The following is a 16,379-nucleotide window of genomic DNA, read 5'->3' on the forward strand; positions in this document are numbered from 1 at the left end:
GTACTGGCAATCAGCTTGTAGAGAAGAGCTAGGCTAGTTTCATGTGAGAGAGAAATTTGTTTTCTAGAATCCGATAGAGAACACTCTGCAGAGAGAAGAACTACACTACTTATATTGGTTGCTTTATGTACATGTTGGAGTTTAAGGGTTTAAACTGCATGAAGAAGGGACTGATGGTTTGTATTGATTTCTGATTGCATGATTTCCTGCCCCCCTTCCCTGACTTTTAAAAAATAAGCCTGAAACACCACAGAAGATTTTTATTCTGCTTAACCTGTGACTCTTGATTTATTCACAGTAATGTTTCCTTTTCTGAGTGATGGGAGAGCTTGGGTTTATGACTATGGCACTGCTAATTCCTTGTCTAGTGATTTTCATACATTCATTGCTGGTGCTGGAAGTTACATACAAAAAATAGTTCCTAGAGTAAATGGCTTAATCTTAAGAAAAGGTACAATAAAAACAATTGTTGTAAATTTCCATCTTGCTACTTCAGTAACTGACTGGAAGGAACTTTCTTTTGTCTAGGATAAGGCATAATTTGGCCTTCATATGACTTTTTCTCAGGGTTGGTCAGGAGCAGTCTGACTCTTAAGGCAATTCTGAAGTACTACAGGTGAAGAATCTAATTATTTCTAGAGTTGGAAAGCTCTCATAACAGTAATTGGGTACGACCTTTTGTGCGACAGCCCTATCACTTGAGCCATTCAAAACAAGATCGGACAAATCACTTCAATATACAGTATCTACCAGTCCTGCAGTAGGAGGGGGTTGCATGAGGTGATCTAATAGATTATCTCAAATTCATTGATCGTTTGTGGTTAGTTTGATGGGAAGTAACTTTCAGCATTGGTTTTCTGAGTTCTTTAGGCTCAGGTTGTGTTTGCATTTTTTCTTCTATGCAGGTCATTTGGATCCAGGTTTCCTAGCAAGTGAGAGAACCTCTTCTGGCAATGCACAGATCAATGAAGAAATTAATATTGCCTCTTCTGACAGTGAAGTGGAGATTGTGGGAGTTCAAGAACATGCAAGGTACTTATTATATTTTTTGCTTTATATTTTAATTTTGAATTCTTCATTTTATCCAAACTCTTAAATAGCCAAAATAAATGAAAAAGAAAAATGCTGACTGACTTCTGATGTTACAGTTCAGCCATGACCAGTGCCAAATATGCAAAATATATACTGTTTTATTAGGTTCTTATACTCTGCCTATCATTGTGATATCAGAGTTGCCTATCTTTTTTAGCCTATTAATGTTTTCAGATGTACACAGATTAAGCATGTGATTTCTATATCAAATATATTGATAGACAAGATATACTTGATACTTATGTGATGTGTTTATTCAGTGTACAACTGAACATACTAATAGGGTTACACAAAAATAGGTGTGTTTAAGGTATCCCACTGTGTGTGTACACAGTGCCCTTAAAAATGTGCACTTATTTCATTTAAGTATTGAAATGGTTTCTTGGATATTTAATTCCCCATTTTAAGAACATTGACCATTAAATACTTGCATGGTCAATGTGATAAATGTAAGGATGCCCACTATGACACTCTGCACTCCATATTCACCATAGTGATCTGATTATGATATGGTTATAATAGAATTATGATGCATCTTGTACAAAATGTCATGTGAGGGGTCAATGGAAAAGTTATGGTTTGCTGAATATGATTATTCTATTTGTATGCATGTATCATTTTTGTATCTGGAGTTGACTGTGCATCTGTATTTCAAATGTGTTTGCTCCTGGGTAACACCCACAAAGTTTGGTTACATCCAGTCTAGCCAGCACATAGTGAAGGGGCTATCCAAGGTAATGGCTCATCAGCGAAGACAGTGGGCCATGGGAAAAGCTTGGCCTCGCCTGATAAGCTTTGTGTGGATGCTTCAGCCAAAATATAGGTAATGGCTGCCATTACTCATCCAAGCATGCAAGGGCATGTGACTAGATCATGTGATACTGAACTTCATCTCATTGCTTGTACTTTTCACAAATTGTGCTTGGGGGCTTGGCTTGAAACAAAAGTTGCCTCCACGTGGAAGAAGCTATAAAAGGGGGAGGTGACATGACTACTAGGCCTCCCTCCCCATAGAAGACAACACCTGGAAACAGCTAAGAAACGATGACTGAACTGGGGAAGGGAGGTCTCAGGCGGGAAAGAAGAAAGCCTGCCTGTGTATGGAAGCTTGGTGGACTGTTTGTACTATCTAACAGGGTGAGATTCAAATCCTATCCAGTTTAGAGAATTTAGACTGCATTTTTGTTTTATTTCTTATGGTAATCTACTGTACGTTATTATAATCACTTAAATCTATCTTTTGGTAGTTAATAAATTTGTTTTATATTTTTACCTAAAACAGTGTGTTTTGCTTTAAGTGCTTGGGGAATCTCAGGAATGGGGACTGGTGCATTGTCTTCTCCACATTGAGGGAGGGGTAGACTGGGTGGTATTCTTTACTGGTCAGGTTTTTGACCAGGGCAAGATGGTACAGCTCTGGGTTCCTAGGCTGTGGAGTTGGGCTGGGGAGGGGGAGGTTACTGGCTGTAGCCTCTCTATTGTTAGTTCATGAATGGCCGAGGAGAAGTGTTCATGTAACTGCAGCTGGGTGTGTCCCTGTCTGTGTAAGTGCAAGTCCTGGAGGGGATTGTAGCTTGTCACAGCATCACAGTGTGACGGAGAGCCCAGGCCGGGGAGACAGATGGCACAGTGATATCCCAGTTCCAGGTTGCATCCCAGACGGGCCCATCACACCCACTGTAGCTTAAGAATTAGCCAATATGTTTTTACGAGTCGTAATTTGATTTCAGAACATTTCATGTGCTCAACCTGAGATGAGAATTGGGGAACAAAATCCTAATAGGTGGCAGGCCCACCATGTTTTAATTTATAATCTTTAAGCCTTACATATTTCTTGCATTGAATGCTGTCAAGGTTCCTCCCCCACTATGAACTATAGGGTACAGATGTGGGGACCTGCATGAAAAACCTCCTAAGCTTATCTTTACCAGCTTAGGTCAAAACTTCCCCAAGGTACAAAATATTCCACCCTTTGTCCTTGGATTGGCCGCTACCACCACCAAACTAATACTGGTTACTGGGGAAGAGCTGTTTGGACACGTCTTTTCCCCCAAAATACTTCCCAAAACCTTGCACCCCACTTCCTGGACAAGGTTTGGTAAAAAGCCTCACCAATTTGCCTAGGTTTCTACAGACCCAGACCCTTGGATCTTAAGAACAGTGAACAATCCTCTCAACACTTGCACCCCCCCTTTCCTGGGAAATGTTGGATAAAAAGTCTCACCAATTTGCATAAAAAGTCTCACCAATTTGCAATTTGCAAACCCTTGGATCTGAGAACAATGAAAAAGCATTCAGTTTTCTTACAAGAAGACTTTTAATAAAAATAGAAGTAAATAGAAATAAAGAAATCCCCCCTGTAAAATCAGGATGGTAGATATCTTACAGGGTAATTAGTTTCAAAACATAGAGAACCCCTCTAGGCAAAACCTTAAGTTACAAAAAAGATACACAGACAGAAATAGTTATTCTATTCAGCACAATTCTTTTCTCAGCCATTTAAAGAAATCATAATTTAACACGTACCTAGCTAGATTACTTACTAAAAGTTCTAAGACTCCATTCGTGGTCTATCCCTGGCAAAGACAGACTATAGACAGACACACAGACCCTTTGTTTCTCTCCCTCCTCCCAGCTTTTGAAAGTATCTTGTCTCCTCATTGGTCATTTTGGTCAGGTGCCAGCGAGGTTACCTTTAGCTTCTTAACCCTTTACAGGTGAGAGGAGCTTTCCCCTGGCAGGAGGGATTTCAAAGGGGTTTACCCTTCCCTTTATGTTTATGACAAATGCCTTCTCATATCTATCTTTGGACCGAGGTATTATGAAGTAATTAACAGATCGAGGCCCACATAGAGACTTTTTTTCTACATTCTGGGAAACTAAATTGGAAAAAAAATCAGTCGTTATTGTCCACACAAAGCTACATTTGAAACATGCACAGCTCTGCTTGCTGATGTTGGGCGTGGGGAGATAGAACCCTGGCTCCACCTTCTCTTCACCCTCTTTGCTCCTTCACCACTTATGGGCTGGTGGGAGGAGGGACGTATGAAGTACGCAGCACCCAAGATCTCAATCCTTTGTAGTCACACAGAAGACCTTACTCAGTCTGACGCCATAGGACCCTGGCACAACCTAGACCTGTGGGATTTTTGGGGCGGGGACAGACAGACAGATGGATGACATTTTGTGTGCAGGTTGAGCCTTATCTTATGAAACATTGATAATTCTTTTAAAGACGATCTCACTTGGAATACGTGGTTTCTATATCCTGCAGATCTACTATTTAGAAGACCTTTCTCCTCATTGTAAATTCTAGTTTGTGTAGATGCTAATACTAATCACATTCATGTTTCATCCCTTTCTCTCTCTTTTTTAAACTTTCTAAGTTGTTTGCCTCAGTAATACTTAAAATGTAAATCTTTCTAAATTCAATGCACAGTTGCTAGTGAAAGTTAGTTTTAGTGGACATAGGCTTGCTAATGTGGAAATATTTCCTGCACTTCAAAAAGGAAGGAGAGAGAAGGTTGTTTTTCCAGCACATTTTTCTTAAGTCATCCTCAGCTGTGTTTTCCTTTGTGCTTATAACTATTTTGCCATCTTTGGGGAGGCCATCTCTCATCAGTTCTGTTTTGAAACTTGCACCTTTTGGTTGGTTGTTTCCTATTTAGAATTTTATTTCTCTTGCAGGTCTAGGCTTGCAGTTATGAAGTATTGATGGGCTTCTGGCAGGGTTGTCATGTTGAAAAGGTTTTAGGTTTTTGATCAGTATTTTTTTGCATGCTTAGTTTGTATGATTGTATTCAGTTCGCACTATATTTCTCTGCTCCATATTCTGTAGTGTTGCTGGATTGGTGTGGGCTGTGAAACTTGAGTTTGTCTTTTTTCATTTGTGGTTGTTTAGATTCTAGTGATTTGATGACATTTTTCATCATTAGAAACGATTTGGTATTTACTTAAAGCACTGAATCCTTTTGGTAGTTATTGGCTGTTTTTTGTTTGTTGAGTGGATTTCCTACCATGCATGTATTTAAAAAATAAATCTTCCTCTGTTTCTCCTTTTCTGTTTTGGGTTTGTTGCATTTACCATGATGACGTATTGACCTCATGCTCAGGTTGTCAAGCATGTTTCCTGAGCTAATGTTTGATTTAACCTTCTGCAGTTGGCTGCCTTGTGTGATTTGTTCAAGGATATGAATTTTTGTTAGGCATCATTTCGACGTAGTAATTAATAGCTAGATTTTTTTCATCTTTAGGGTGAAAAGTTACCTTTAGTTTTGCCTAGGTCCCAAAGGCCAGGTCTACATTGGCGCTTAAGTTGATGTAAGGTACGTAGCTCTGGAGTGTGAAAAAATCACACACAGCCCGAGCGATCTAGCTTACATCGACCTAACACAGTGTCTACACTACGCTATGTCAATGGGAGACGCTCTCCTGCTGACTTCACCTCCCCAAGAGGCAAAAGGTAAGTACTGAAGTTGACAGGAGAGCACTCTCCCGCTGACTCATTGTTTCTTCACCAGACCCTCTAAATCGACACCGCTGCATCAATTGCAGCGGCGCCGATTTAGCACGCAGTGTAGACAAGCCCAAAGAGACTGTCATTTTACACTGGAACAATGCACTGTAACTATCATGTTCTTGTGGACTCAAGCATCATGAGATACTTCTGCTTTGGCCACTGTCTTGTCTTGTTAATTATTATTAAAGGCTTTTTTTTTTTTTAAAGAAAGAAATTTTAGTAGATATATAGAACTCCAAAAGATTTGAGAAAACTGATGGAAAAGCCACCTTGAACTTTACATCTAAGGTTAAATAGCAGGCCGCAGGCAGAATAGGAAACATGAATGCAGTACTTTTAAAGAGCAGTAAAAGAAACATTAAAAAAACCAGCTTGGACAAGGAAGAGTTTCATCAAATAGAATTAGAAAATCCTAAGTCTCCCATCACAGAGAAATGTGGGGAATGTAACCTGAATAGATCTGGGAAAATTCATCTAGCTTTCATCATACAGAATTTTAAAAAATAAATTTGGAACACATGGAGTGGTTTGAAAGATTTACTAGCACTTATTTTAAGAAGGTTATCAGTGGCAAGAGATGTGACAATCCTAAATCAGTGCCAGTAAAGACCTTTTTACCACTCCATTTTGTAGCAAAATACATCTGTATATTTTTGCTTTTTGTTTTGTTTCTTCCTAAATATTACCAGGTACTTTATTTTGTCTGTCAGTAAGGCAGTATAACAATTAGAAGTATGTTGTAAGGTAACATATTTATGCCTCAGTTTAACAAAGCACTCAAGCATGTGCTTAACTTCAAGCCCATGCTGAAATCCCATTGTCTTTAATCAATACAAGTTTAATTGTTTTGCTGAATTAGTGCCTTATATTTGGACAGTTACAATATCTCAGTATTCACACATATGCAGGTAGTCTTGAGTTAATATAGTAGCCTGATCTATAGATTATGAATAAGAATTCCCAGTTATCACCTAAAGATTAGATAGGTTCTTGTCTCAAGGTCAAGCCCCATATTATTACAGTTATTTTATAATTGGGAATCCCGATGTGCACAGGTGCAACGCTCACACTATAGGAACTCTTTTATATTTACAAATAAGTCTATTAATACATTTAGCAAAATCACACACACTCTAACTCAGTAAGGTAAATAAAGATAATATAGAAAGTACATCTGAACATCCATACTCTCACCATCCCTTGCAGAACAGCCTGAAATGTTAGCCATTATCTTCCTCATCACCTTCCTCATCTTCACCAGTGGCCATCATTCTGGCCCCTCCCAAGGGCTACATCTCTCTCCAACTGACCACATGCTGGGATGCCACTTTTATAATATGTTACACTGATGTTACCATGTCTAATGCGTATTCAACAGGGGTTTCTTCCTTCTTCCTTATTTGTATTTCCTCCCCTTACCAATGTTAACATGTCCTTCTATAGGTTACTATATTCATGATTTTAACTCATCATATATGTCAGTTCGTTGCCATGGCACTCTTGCAGTTGGCTATTCTGTTCAGAACCTTCCAGAAGCTGGTGTTCGTTCATGTTCCTGTGGTTGGCTCATGTCATTATGGACAATATTGGCCCCTATACTGTACTTCCAGTTCCCCAAAATGTATGAGTTACCTCAGTTTATCTATGCTAAAGTTCGTAGGCTTCAATCCTCCTGCTAACTGCTGAAGCCAATATCTTACAGGATACAAGCCTGTAGGTTCCTTGCATTACCGCTGAATACAATAAAGCAGAATGTAATACCAAGCAGTGAATATAATAGAGGTAAGTATGGCCCACTGGCATACAGACACCCTTCCCTTGTTAGGGTAATCGTTAATGAAGCTTATCACATACATTTAGGGCCTTACTGTATGCTTAAAACCTGTGCTTTACATAACCCAATAGATGATTGATAAAAGAGACGTACCTGCCCAGTTAGTATATGTGTATAAGTGCCTGTGGGGTGCAACAAAAATATAAACCTGTGACTTTGCACTCCAATTGACCATAAAAATATCTTGATATTCGGTCATTACCATACTGGCTATCTCCACTATACGTCACCCTTCTTATACACGCTACTCACTTGGTTAACCCGATAGGCTACCAACAACGATGACGACAAATTCTGTTGGTACCCTCCTTCTGGCCACGCAGCTGTATGTCCACCTTAAACATCTTGCATCCGCCAATTTACGGATACCCCCTACCCAGAGCAACAGGCTATCACTGGAATTTCCCATGTTGGGTGATATGCTACCAGAGCAGGTACATTGATGCATTTAATGTTGACGTTATTTTCAAGATGACCTACTGAGTGGATAGCTGCAAAGTGACCGAACACATCCTCATCTGGATTGAACACAGGCAAGGAGGTGCCGTGATGTAATCTTAGTTAAATAAGACTCTTAATTAGGGTGCAGTGTCACAGACCCCATATCTGAGTTGTTCTCAATGGCACTTTTAAATAAGAATTAAAGCAAATGGCTCTTCCTGTTCCATATTTAAAAACAGTTTCAACAATATAATTTAGCAACTGCTAATCCTTGATTAAATGTGGGGCCTTTCCCAATTCTAAATTGTGCTATATGTGTGTACTGTATGCAGAAATTGATATGACAATTGTATCCATTACTACTCCTGGCATAAGTGTAGCCACCTACCACCCTGGCGTTATTGATTAGAGGGCAGACCTTTTTCCAGGTTACTAAAGGTGACATGGCTACATTTATTAGTGTATAGTTAAGGTTTGCCCTTTTACCTGGTATGCCCTTTACAATAGGCCCATTTTAGATACATATTGTTTTCTAGTACATATATACATTGATACCATCAGTTCAGGCAATAAATTCAATACTGTCCATGATAATTAGTCGTCCTTGAGTTCGGTATACTGGCATTTGGGGACAAAATCATATGGCTTCAAAGATAGCAGTGCACCAAAGAGTAGGCTGCTGCCATTGATTCCAGACCACAGTTACTTCAGCCTTAGAGGTCATCATTTGGAGGTTTACTACAAAGTCTGTTTTCTTTGCTTCCTTCACATGGTACACGTACTGGAGCTTGAGAGTCTGCATGTAATTGGCCAGGTGCTTCCCTGAACAAACTGTCGGGACAGCAAGAGTGCTGCCTTGTAGCTGTAATATAGCTATGAATCCTACATTAATATGATGGTGGTTTGCTCAGTGAACTTCTGAATTTTAATCTGGGTTCTGCCAAACTGGCCACATGGCTTGACAAACTCGAAATCAAAATTTTGTGTGTGTGTTATATACACATCGATTAGTTAGGTTTGTCTCAATTAATAATTTAATTTTAACTATCTTTGATTTCTGCAAAGATTGAACCACCCCAGCTGTAATATAGGGACACACCCATTGTAATTAGATTTTAATTATAATACTGAAATAGTGTGGTACCACAAAGAAAAATGTTTTACTAGTAATAATTTTATTATTTACATCTTTGCGCACAAAAAGATTGTTGCAATAAAAACAAAAGTATGAAAAATCCTAAACTAGTTACGTGACACAAAACATAAAAATAAATCCAAACAAGTAATCCCAACATACCACAAACTATACCACCAATGGATTAAATATTGCTGCTCAGAGCAAGTCCAGGAAACCTAAGGGTTGAAATTATTAAATGTCCTGGGTTTACAACCTTGGTTTATCTATAAAAGAAGTTTAATGATTTAGTCAGGAGCTTGCTTTTCTTTAATCTTTAAATCCTAGATTAAAACAGAAATGGGCAAAAAAAAAAATAACACATTCTTTATTTAGGAAATATAAAGGGAAAATTGCAATTAGATAGATTCAATGTTTTATTTTCATGAACTAGGACCTATAATAATAAACATGATTTATATTGTGGTAGCAAAGTTTTCTGCCTGTCGCTTGTGAGAGGCGTCAATAGTTCCTTAAAAGAATAATTCCTGTGTGAAGCAGAAAGATTATATGTTGCTGACTTCCTTTATCATGTTGGGTAAGTCTGGAATTGCAACTAACATACCACCTATTTTTGGAATAATAATGCACAACCAATTAGTTAAATTAGGAATATATCTAATACAAACATGCAAGTAACAAAAAAATATAAATACTTAATGCTTGACTATTCCCTAAGGCCGTTACCTCACTCCTTTTTCTACTTTTTCTCATGGAGGATAGGTCCATCAATGGCTATTAGCCAGGATGGGCAGGGATGGTGTCCCTAGCCTCTGTTTGCCAGAAGCTGAGAATGGGTGACAGGGATGGATCATTTGATGGTTACCTGTTCTGTTCATTCCCTCTGGTGCACCTGGCATTAGCCACCATTGGAAGACAGGATACTGGGTTAGATGGACCCTTGGTCTGACCCATATGGCCGTTTTTGTGTTCTTATGCACTGCTTCCCCTACCACTTACAGGTTAGAGGAGTAGTAAACAGAGTTTGCTTTATCTTGTACATGCACATTTAGACAAGGTTATGTCTAGTCTGTCTAAAAGATGCTGAACCTTCTCTCTTAATTTATGGGATATGTTTTTAAAATATATATAAGATGTTTTATGGGTCCCTACTCTTTAATAATATGCTGCCAAATTCAAGTTAGAAGCAATTTTCTTTGCCTACTTCCCCTTTTCCTCCTAAGCACAGAGTGCAAAAGTACTTCCCCTTTCAGTAACATGTTAGTTGCTGGTCAAAGGCTAAGTGATTTTGCTGCTGAGGATTACTTAGAAATTACAAGCTAAAAGCATAGCGCCTGTTGTCTTGGTGGATTACAGGGTACGGGCTAAATGCCTAGTTACAAGGTCTCTAAAATGAAGCTTTTGGTACTTTCTGGTAAGTAAGGGTTTTTCCCTTGTTCCTTTGATACTTTTTATTCAACCATTCCTTTATATTACCGTTTAATTTAGTCTCCTGGGATTTTAACACCCTGGTTTGGTGGAAGTTGGATTTATACTAACAGCTGTGCTTAGACAGTCTTGTTGCTTCTCATTTCTCCATTTGAGTCTTTAACCACTGATGAGCATTAGTTGTTACGTTACATTAGACATATGATCATATGAACAAACCCACAAGTTAGGGCGATTAAAAATTAGTCCATGTTGCATTTGTATGAAACCTCCTCCATAATCTTTAATATGTTTGTATGCTATGTTTTGGTCGACCACAACCAGAATTCTGAGCAGACTCTACTCCACTTACCTCCAACTCCTACTTCAAATGAGCTCAATTAAATCTTACTAGCTAGCTGCATTCTAAATCTGCGCAATAAGCACTTAACACTGTACATATGTAGACGTGTCCCTCCTTAAATAATTAACCCCTTAACCAGTTTCAACAATTACTTGAACAAGTCTCAAGAAAAGCAGAGGGGATGGGGTTCTGCTCCCCCTCTCTTCCCTCGATGGCTAATGTGCTCTTATCCGATCGAGAATAATTACCCCGTCGGGACCTACAGAGCAGCAAAGGGGAGGCTGCTGATAGATGGATCTGGGCTCAGCCCGGGAGAGCTGAGGGGACTGAAATAAAGTATCCTGGACCGTACAAGTTCTGAGCCGCTGCGGCCTCTTGGCACTACCTCAAAGTGTGGGTCATTGGGCCAAATGCGACTGCCATAGTAACTCTTATAGGTACCTCAAAATTACAACCAGTTTACAAAGCCCCCTTAACATGTGTATAAAGGAATCCCCTCCTTGCGTGATTCTAAACACCAGTGACTAGTCGATAATACCCAATGAGGAGTGCAGTCAGGCTGAAGTCCCACATCACTCACTTGCATCCCTTATGTGGTTATAATTTCCTTGACCATCTAATGGTGGGAGACAGGTGGTTACTCACGAGGATCCCACCCTGCTTCTGGCATGCCAAGTGAATCTGATGGTCAAGAAATCAAGTGCTCCTCTGTTTGATGTGGGTCTGTGTTACTACTGTCCTCCAGGGGGGCATACCCTCCCCCTCTTGCTAAGAAAAGCAGAAATAGTAGACTAGAGGCAAAGAACTAGAAAAGAGGAACAATAGCAGAGGGGGAAAGAGCAAGTCCCTGGTGAGTTACAGTGAGTGTTTCTGACAGGAACCAAATTCTGACTAAGAGTTTACCTGGATTTTAATTTAGATTTTACCAGAGGTGAGTTTACCTATCCCGGGTAGGGAGATTACCGCGGTATGCCCTCAGGGTCACTGTTCAGGCACCAATCTGTAGCCTGATCTATAGATTATGAATAAGAATACCCAGTTATCACCTTAAGGTTAGACAGGTTCTTGTCCCAAGATCAAGCCCTGTATTATTAAAATTATTATATAATTGGGAACCCCGATGTGCACAGGTGCAATGCTCACACTATAGGAACTCTTTTATATTTACAAATAAATAATCTGTTAATACATTTAGCAAAGTCACACACACTCTAACTCAGTAAGGTAAATAAAGATAATACATAAAGTGTATCTGAATATCCATACTCTCACCATCCCTTGCAGAACAACCTGAAATGTTAGCCATTATCTTCCTCATCACTGTCACCTTCCTCATCTTCACCAGGGGCCATTATTCTGGCCCCTCCCAAGGGCTACATCTCTCTCCCTCTCCCTCTACAAGTGACCACACACTGGGATGCAAATTTTATAATATTACTCTGATGTTACGTGTCTAATGTATATTCAGTAGGGGTTTTCCCCCTCTTCCTTATTTGTATTTCCTCCCCTTACCAATGTTAGGTTGTATAGGTTAGTAAATTTATGATTTTAACTCATCATGTAGGTCAGTTCGTTGCCATGGCACTCTTACGGTTGGATGTTCTGTCCAGAACCTTCCAGAAGTTGGTGTGTGTTCATGTTTCTATTGTTGGCTGATGTCATTATAGACAAAATTCCCCGCTAGGCTCTACTTCCAGTTCCCCAAAACTTGTGTTACCTAAATTTATCTATGCCAAAGAGCATGAGGATTGAGGCCTATGAAAACTGCTGCAGCCAGTGTCTTACAGGATACAAGCCTGTAAGTTCCTTGCATTACTGTTGAATATAATAAATATATATTGTTGAATATATATATACTGTTGAATATAATGAATCAGAATATGATACAAAGCAGTGAATATAATACAAGTAAATATAATACCCCACTGGGCTACAAAGGCAATAAAGGATAATGGCTTATTTTTTAAAAAAATAATTGTACAAAACATAGGTATGTCTACTATAATCGTTGCAAGGCATGTATCATCTCTGGTAATGGGAATCTGGTCTCGTGTGTGTGTATGTATATATGTGTGTGTATATATATATAAAAATGTAGTAAGTAAAAATATATATACACAAAAAATATATATATAAAAATGTAGTAAGTCATGTTGGCAGACCTTCATGGACTCCACAAATGGAAAAGGCACGAGCAAATTTCGAAGAGAGACCTGTTAATTGGATGCAAATTAACACCTTGAAATATTGCAACGAAGGATTTTATATGGAGAGTTGACAGTAGTGTTAATGCTTTTGCTCTTCGCTTTGTTGCAGGTGTGCCCATCCTAGGGGAGGTGTGATTCAGAGTGTGTCTTCCTGGAAACATGGCTCAGGCTCACAGTACATTAGCACTCGGCAAACACAGTCATGGACAGCGGTGGCCCCCCAGCAGAATTGGGCTTCACCTCCAGAAGTAGTTGATCTCACTTTGGACGAGGATACCAGACGCAAATATCTACTGTAAAGCAATGTCACTGTGTTTTTGCCCCCACCATCCCTTCCCCTCTTTATGGCACGGAAGTTCATTGTTGTAGCTTCAGCTTCAGAAGCCCTGTTCTTAGCGTTATGGACTTAAAACTCCTGGAGAATTTCCTTTTCCATCAGAATGCAGTGTCATTTTAATATCGCTTCAAATATATTACCTTCTCAAAGGAGGATTTTTCCTAGTATGAAAACTTGATAGCACTGAATTTAAATGACACCTATGGTTATGCATTGTGTGTGTTAATCTAAAGAAATAATTGTGCAGACAGATACACGCTCCCATCCTCTCCCACCACTGATATCAAAATGATTTTAATTTACCAGTAAATTGATTTTGTTGCTAGAAGCTAGTGTTTTTGCTTTGTGAGCATCAGAGACAGTGATGGCCTGATTTTGAGAGGTGCTGAGCCCCCTTCCATTGATTTCAGTGGAACTGCAAGTGCTCAGCCCTTCTGAAAATTGGACCAACAGTATTTACCCAATTTGATTTGGTTTCTTCACCAGCAGGACTGTCGTTTTATAGAAAGGCCCATAACATGCACTGGACAACTTTTTAATTCAAGGATTGTCATTTTCTGTTGTAATTTATAGTTTACATTCTGTTCAGTGCTGTCTTCTGTCTTTCTTGGCTATGGTGTTTTATTGGTCATTTGCCACAGCATGTTACATTTTTTTCCCCCCCCAAATAACAATGACTTAATAGCAGCTGATCAGCACAAAAGCATAAGAAAATAGTCACAAAAAGACCCAGCATTCCTGCCCATTGTAAAGGGATCTGAATCCCTTGCATTTTAGGATCCTGATTTTTTTAACCATGCCTCTCAATCTTCTTCCTTCTGAAAGGTTCCTTTTGTACTTTACCTCTTTCCTTCAATCATCTTCTCCAGAAAACTTACTCTATCAGGCCCCATTCCAGCACAGCACTTAAGCAGATGTGTAATTTTAAGCACCAGCGTAGCCCCATTGAAATCAATGGGGCTACTCAAATGCTTAAAACTGTCAATGTGCTTTAGTACTTTGCAGGATCAGGGCCTACACTTATCCTTTGGTTTTAAGTAGTTCTGCCCATTTACCTATTCTTAGGTCATGTTTTCTATCCTAGTGTTTGAACCTCTCTTAGGGTCTGATCCTGCAAACACTTGCCTACCAAAGCTGGGTGTTTACTACAGTGAAATCAATTGGACTAGACACTCTAGTAAGCATTAGTCCCTATAGTAAGTATTGAAGTAGCCCTTAATCACTCACACTGGCTCCTGTTCAAGGTAAAAACCAAAGACTAAACTTCAAAACAAGAGGATGTTCACTTTAAATATCTATTGTGCAATTGAAATGTGTCCTTTTGTATTCAAAATGCTTTTAATGGGATTTTTCTACAGTTCCGACACAGAATTTTTATCAGCTAGGGTTATGCAGCAAGTAGAAAGGACACCGCGAGTCCTGATCTGGTTGATTTGGTGTCAGTTTGCAAGAGCACAGGGTGGCTTCCAAAAATTTGCTGTATGGACAAGAATTTTGCCTTTGGTAGCACAGATTTGTTAAAAAAAAAAAAATTGATTCTAGTATTGTTAATAGTAAACAGTTTGCTTTGCTTCAAAAAGTGGAAAGGTTGTGACTGCACTTTAAAGAGCAACTAGGAAAAGGATTTATATTCTGTTCTAAAAGTTTCTAAAACAGTAAATGGTGATCAGCGTGTTGCATGACCATAACCTGTAAGATGTATTTGGTGCTTCTAGTAATTGGTCTCTTTGTTTGGGGGTGGGAGGGAGTGTAGTGAATGGAATCCATACTCATTGCAATAGAGAACTGTCCTGTAATATTGGTTCACTATATTAATAGTGACTATTGATCTTTTTTCCTAATTGGTTAATTACATAACTTATCATCATTTTAGCAGATTAGCACCATGCTGTAGGTTAACTGGGAAAGATGATTTAGTGTGGCTGCTTTTTACTGTTTCATGAAGTTGTCTTTAAAAGATCAGTTTCTAAGAAAGCTGCAGGGACCCATTTGTAGTCCTTCCATTTAAAAAATTGCGAACAGACTTTCTGTTTCTCAGTTTGTATATGATGTGACTTCCATGTATATATAAAAATGACTGCATCCTAACCAAACTTCCTTCAATTGTGCACTGTGTTTGTTTTAAACAAATCATGTATTTTAGTCTGATGCTGGTTTTCTTTTCTTTTATTTAAAACACTACATATTTCTTTTATTCTTTTAACAAATTTTAAAGGGTAGTGATCTAAAAACCACAATCACTGGATAGCTAGGAAGTATTTCTTTTTTTGTTTTGGGGGATTTTTTTTAAGAGAGCAAAAGGTGCCTGGACAATTTTGCTCTTCTCAACAGGAAAGTGAAATGTTAGCCATTGTATGGCGAACAACCAATGCACTTGGGGCCTGATCCCAAAGCCCACTGAAGGCAATCGGAGGCTTTCCATTGACTTCAGTGGGCACTGTCTTAAGCCCTTTATGGTTCAGCAGTTCCTCTATTGCTAGCGTTTGAACTTGGAATCTTCTGCAGTGGAGACAAATCATTGCTTAGAATTTAATGTTTAAAATGTGCAACTCTAGTTAAAAATTTGGTTCTTCTTGACACTCATTATTTAGTTCTCATTTTCCATCTAGTATTTAATGGTCTTTGGAGGAAAAAAAAAATAATAAGAGTGTTATATATATATATATACATATATATATATTAAAAAAATAAATATATATATATTTTTGGTGCAAGATGAGACCTTCTGTTTTTTGAAACAAGTCTGTAGCATAAAGGTTAAACTATTTTAAGACAAAATAAAATAGAGTGTATTATTTAAACAATATTACCTTGTGTGGGAGGTTTTTTTTTCCACTTCCATTTAATACTGTGATATCTGGAGTGCCTCCAAAATAAAGCCTTTAAGCTCTGAGAGTGGGTTATATACTTTTAGAATTCAGTACTATTCCCTTCTCTGACATTCAGTTGGATGCTTAGAATGTTAAATGTTTTATTTCCTCATCACAAAAGCTTTCCTTTATCCAGCATGTCAAAGACTTGGTCCAGCACAACAATTTTGGAT

General features: G+C 38.6%; 1 protein-coding gene across 2 annotated transcripts in view; it reads left to right on the forward strand.

Moving 5' to 3' along the window:
- ARK2N (arkadia (RNF111) N-terminal like PKA signaling regulator 2N) overlaps positions 1-16,142 on the forward strand; it is an 80,417-nt gene extending 64,275 nt beyond the window's left edge. For both annotated transcript variants that reach the window (XM_077816642.1, XM_077816643.1), the window contains exons 4-5: positions 906-1,032; positions 13,109-16,142. In XM_077816642.1, coding sequence (XP_077672768.1) covers positions 906-1,032; positions 13,109-13,298 — 317 coding nt within the window. In that variant the 3' untranslated portion in view covers positions 13,299-16,142. The remainder of the gene's footprint in view (positions 1-905; positions 1,033-13,108) is intronic.
- Positions 16,143-16,379: the final 237 nt, after the last annotated feature.

Source organism: Eretmochelys imbricata, chromosome 5, assembly GCF_965152235.1.
Source record: "Eretmochelys imbricata isolate rEreImb1 chromosome 5, rEreImb1.hap1, whole genome shotgun sequence".
Classification (NCBI taxonomy): Eukaryota; Metazoa; Chordata; order Testudines; family Cheloniidae; genus Eretmochelys; species Eretmochelys imbricata.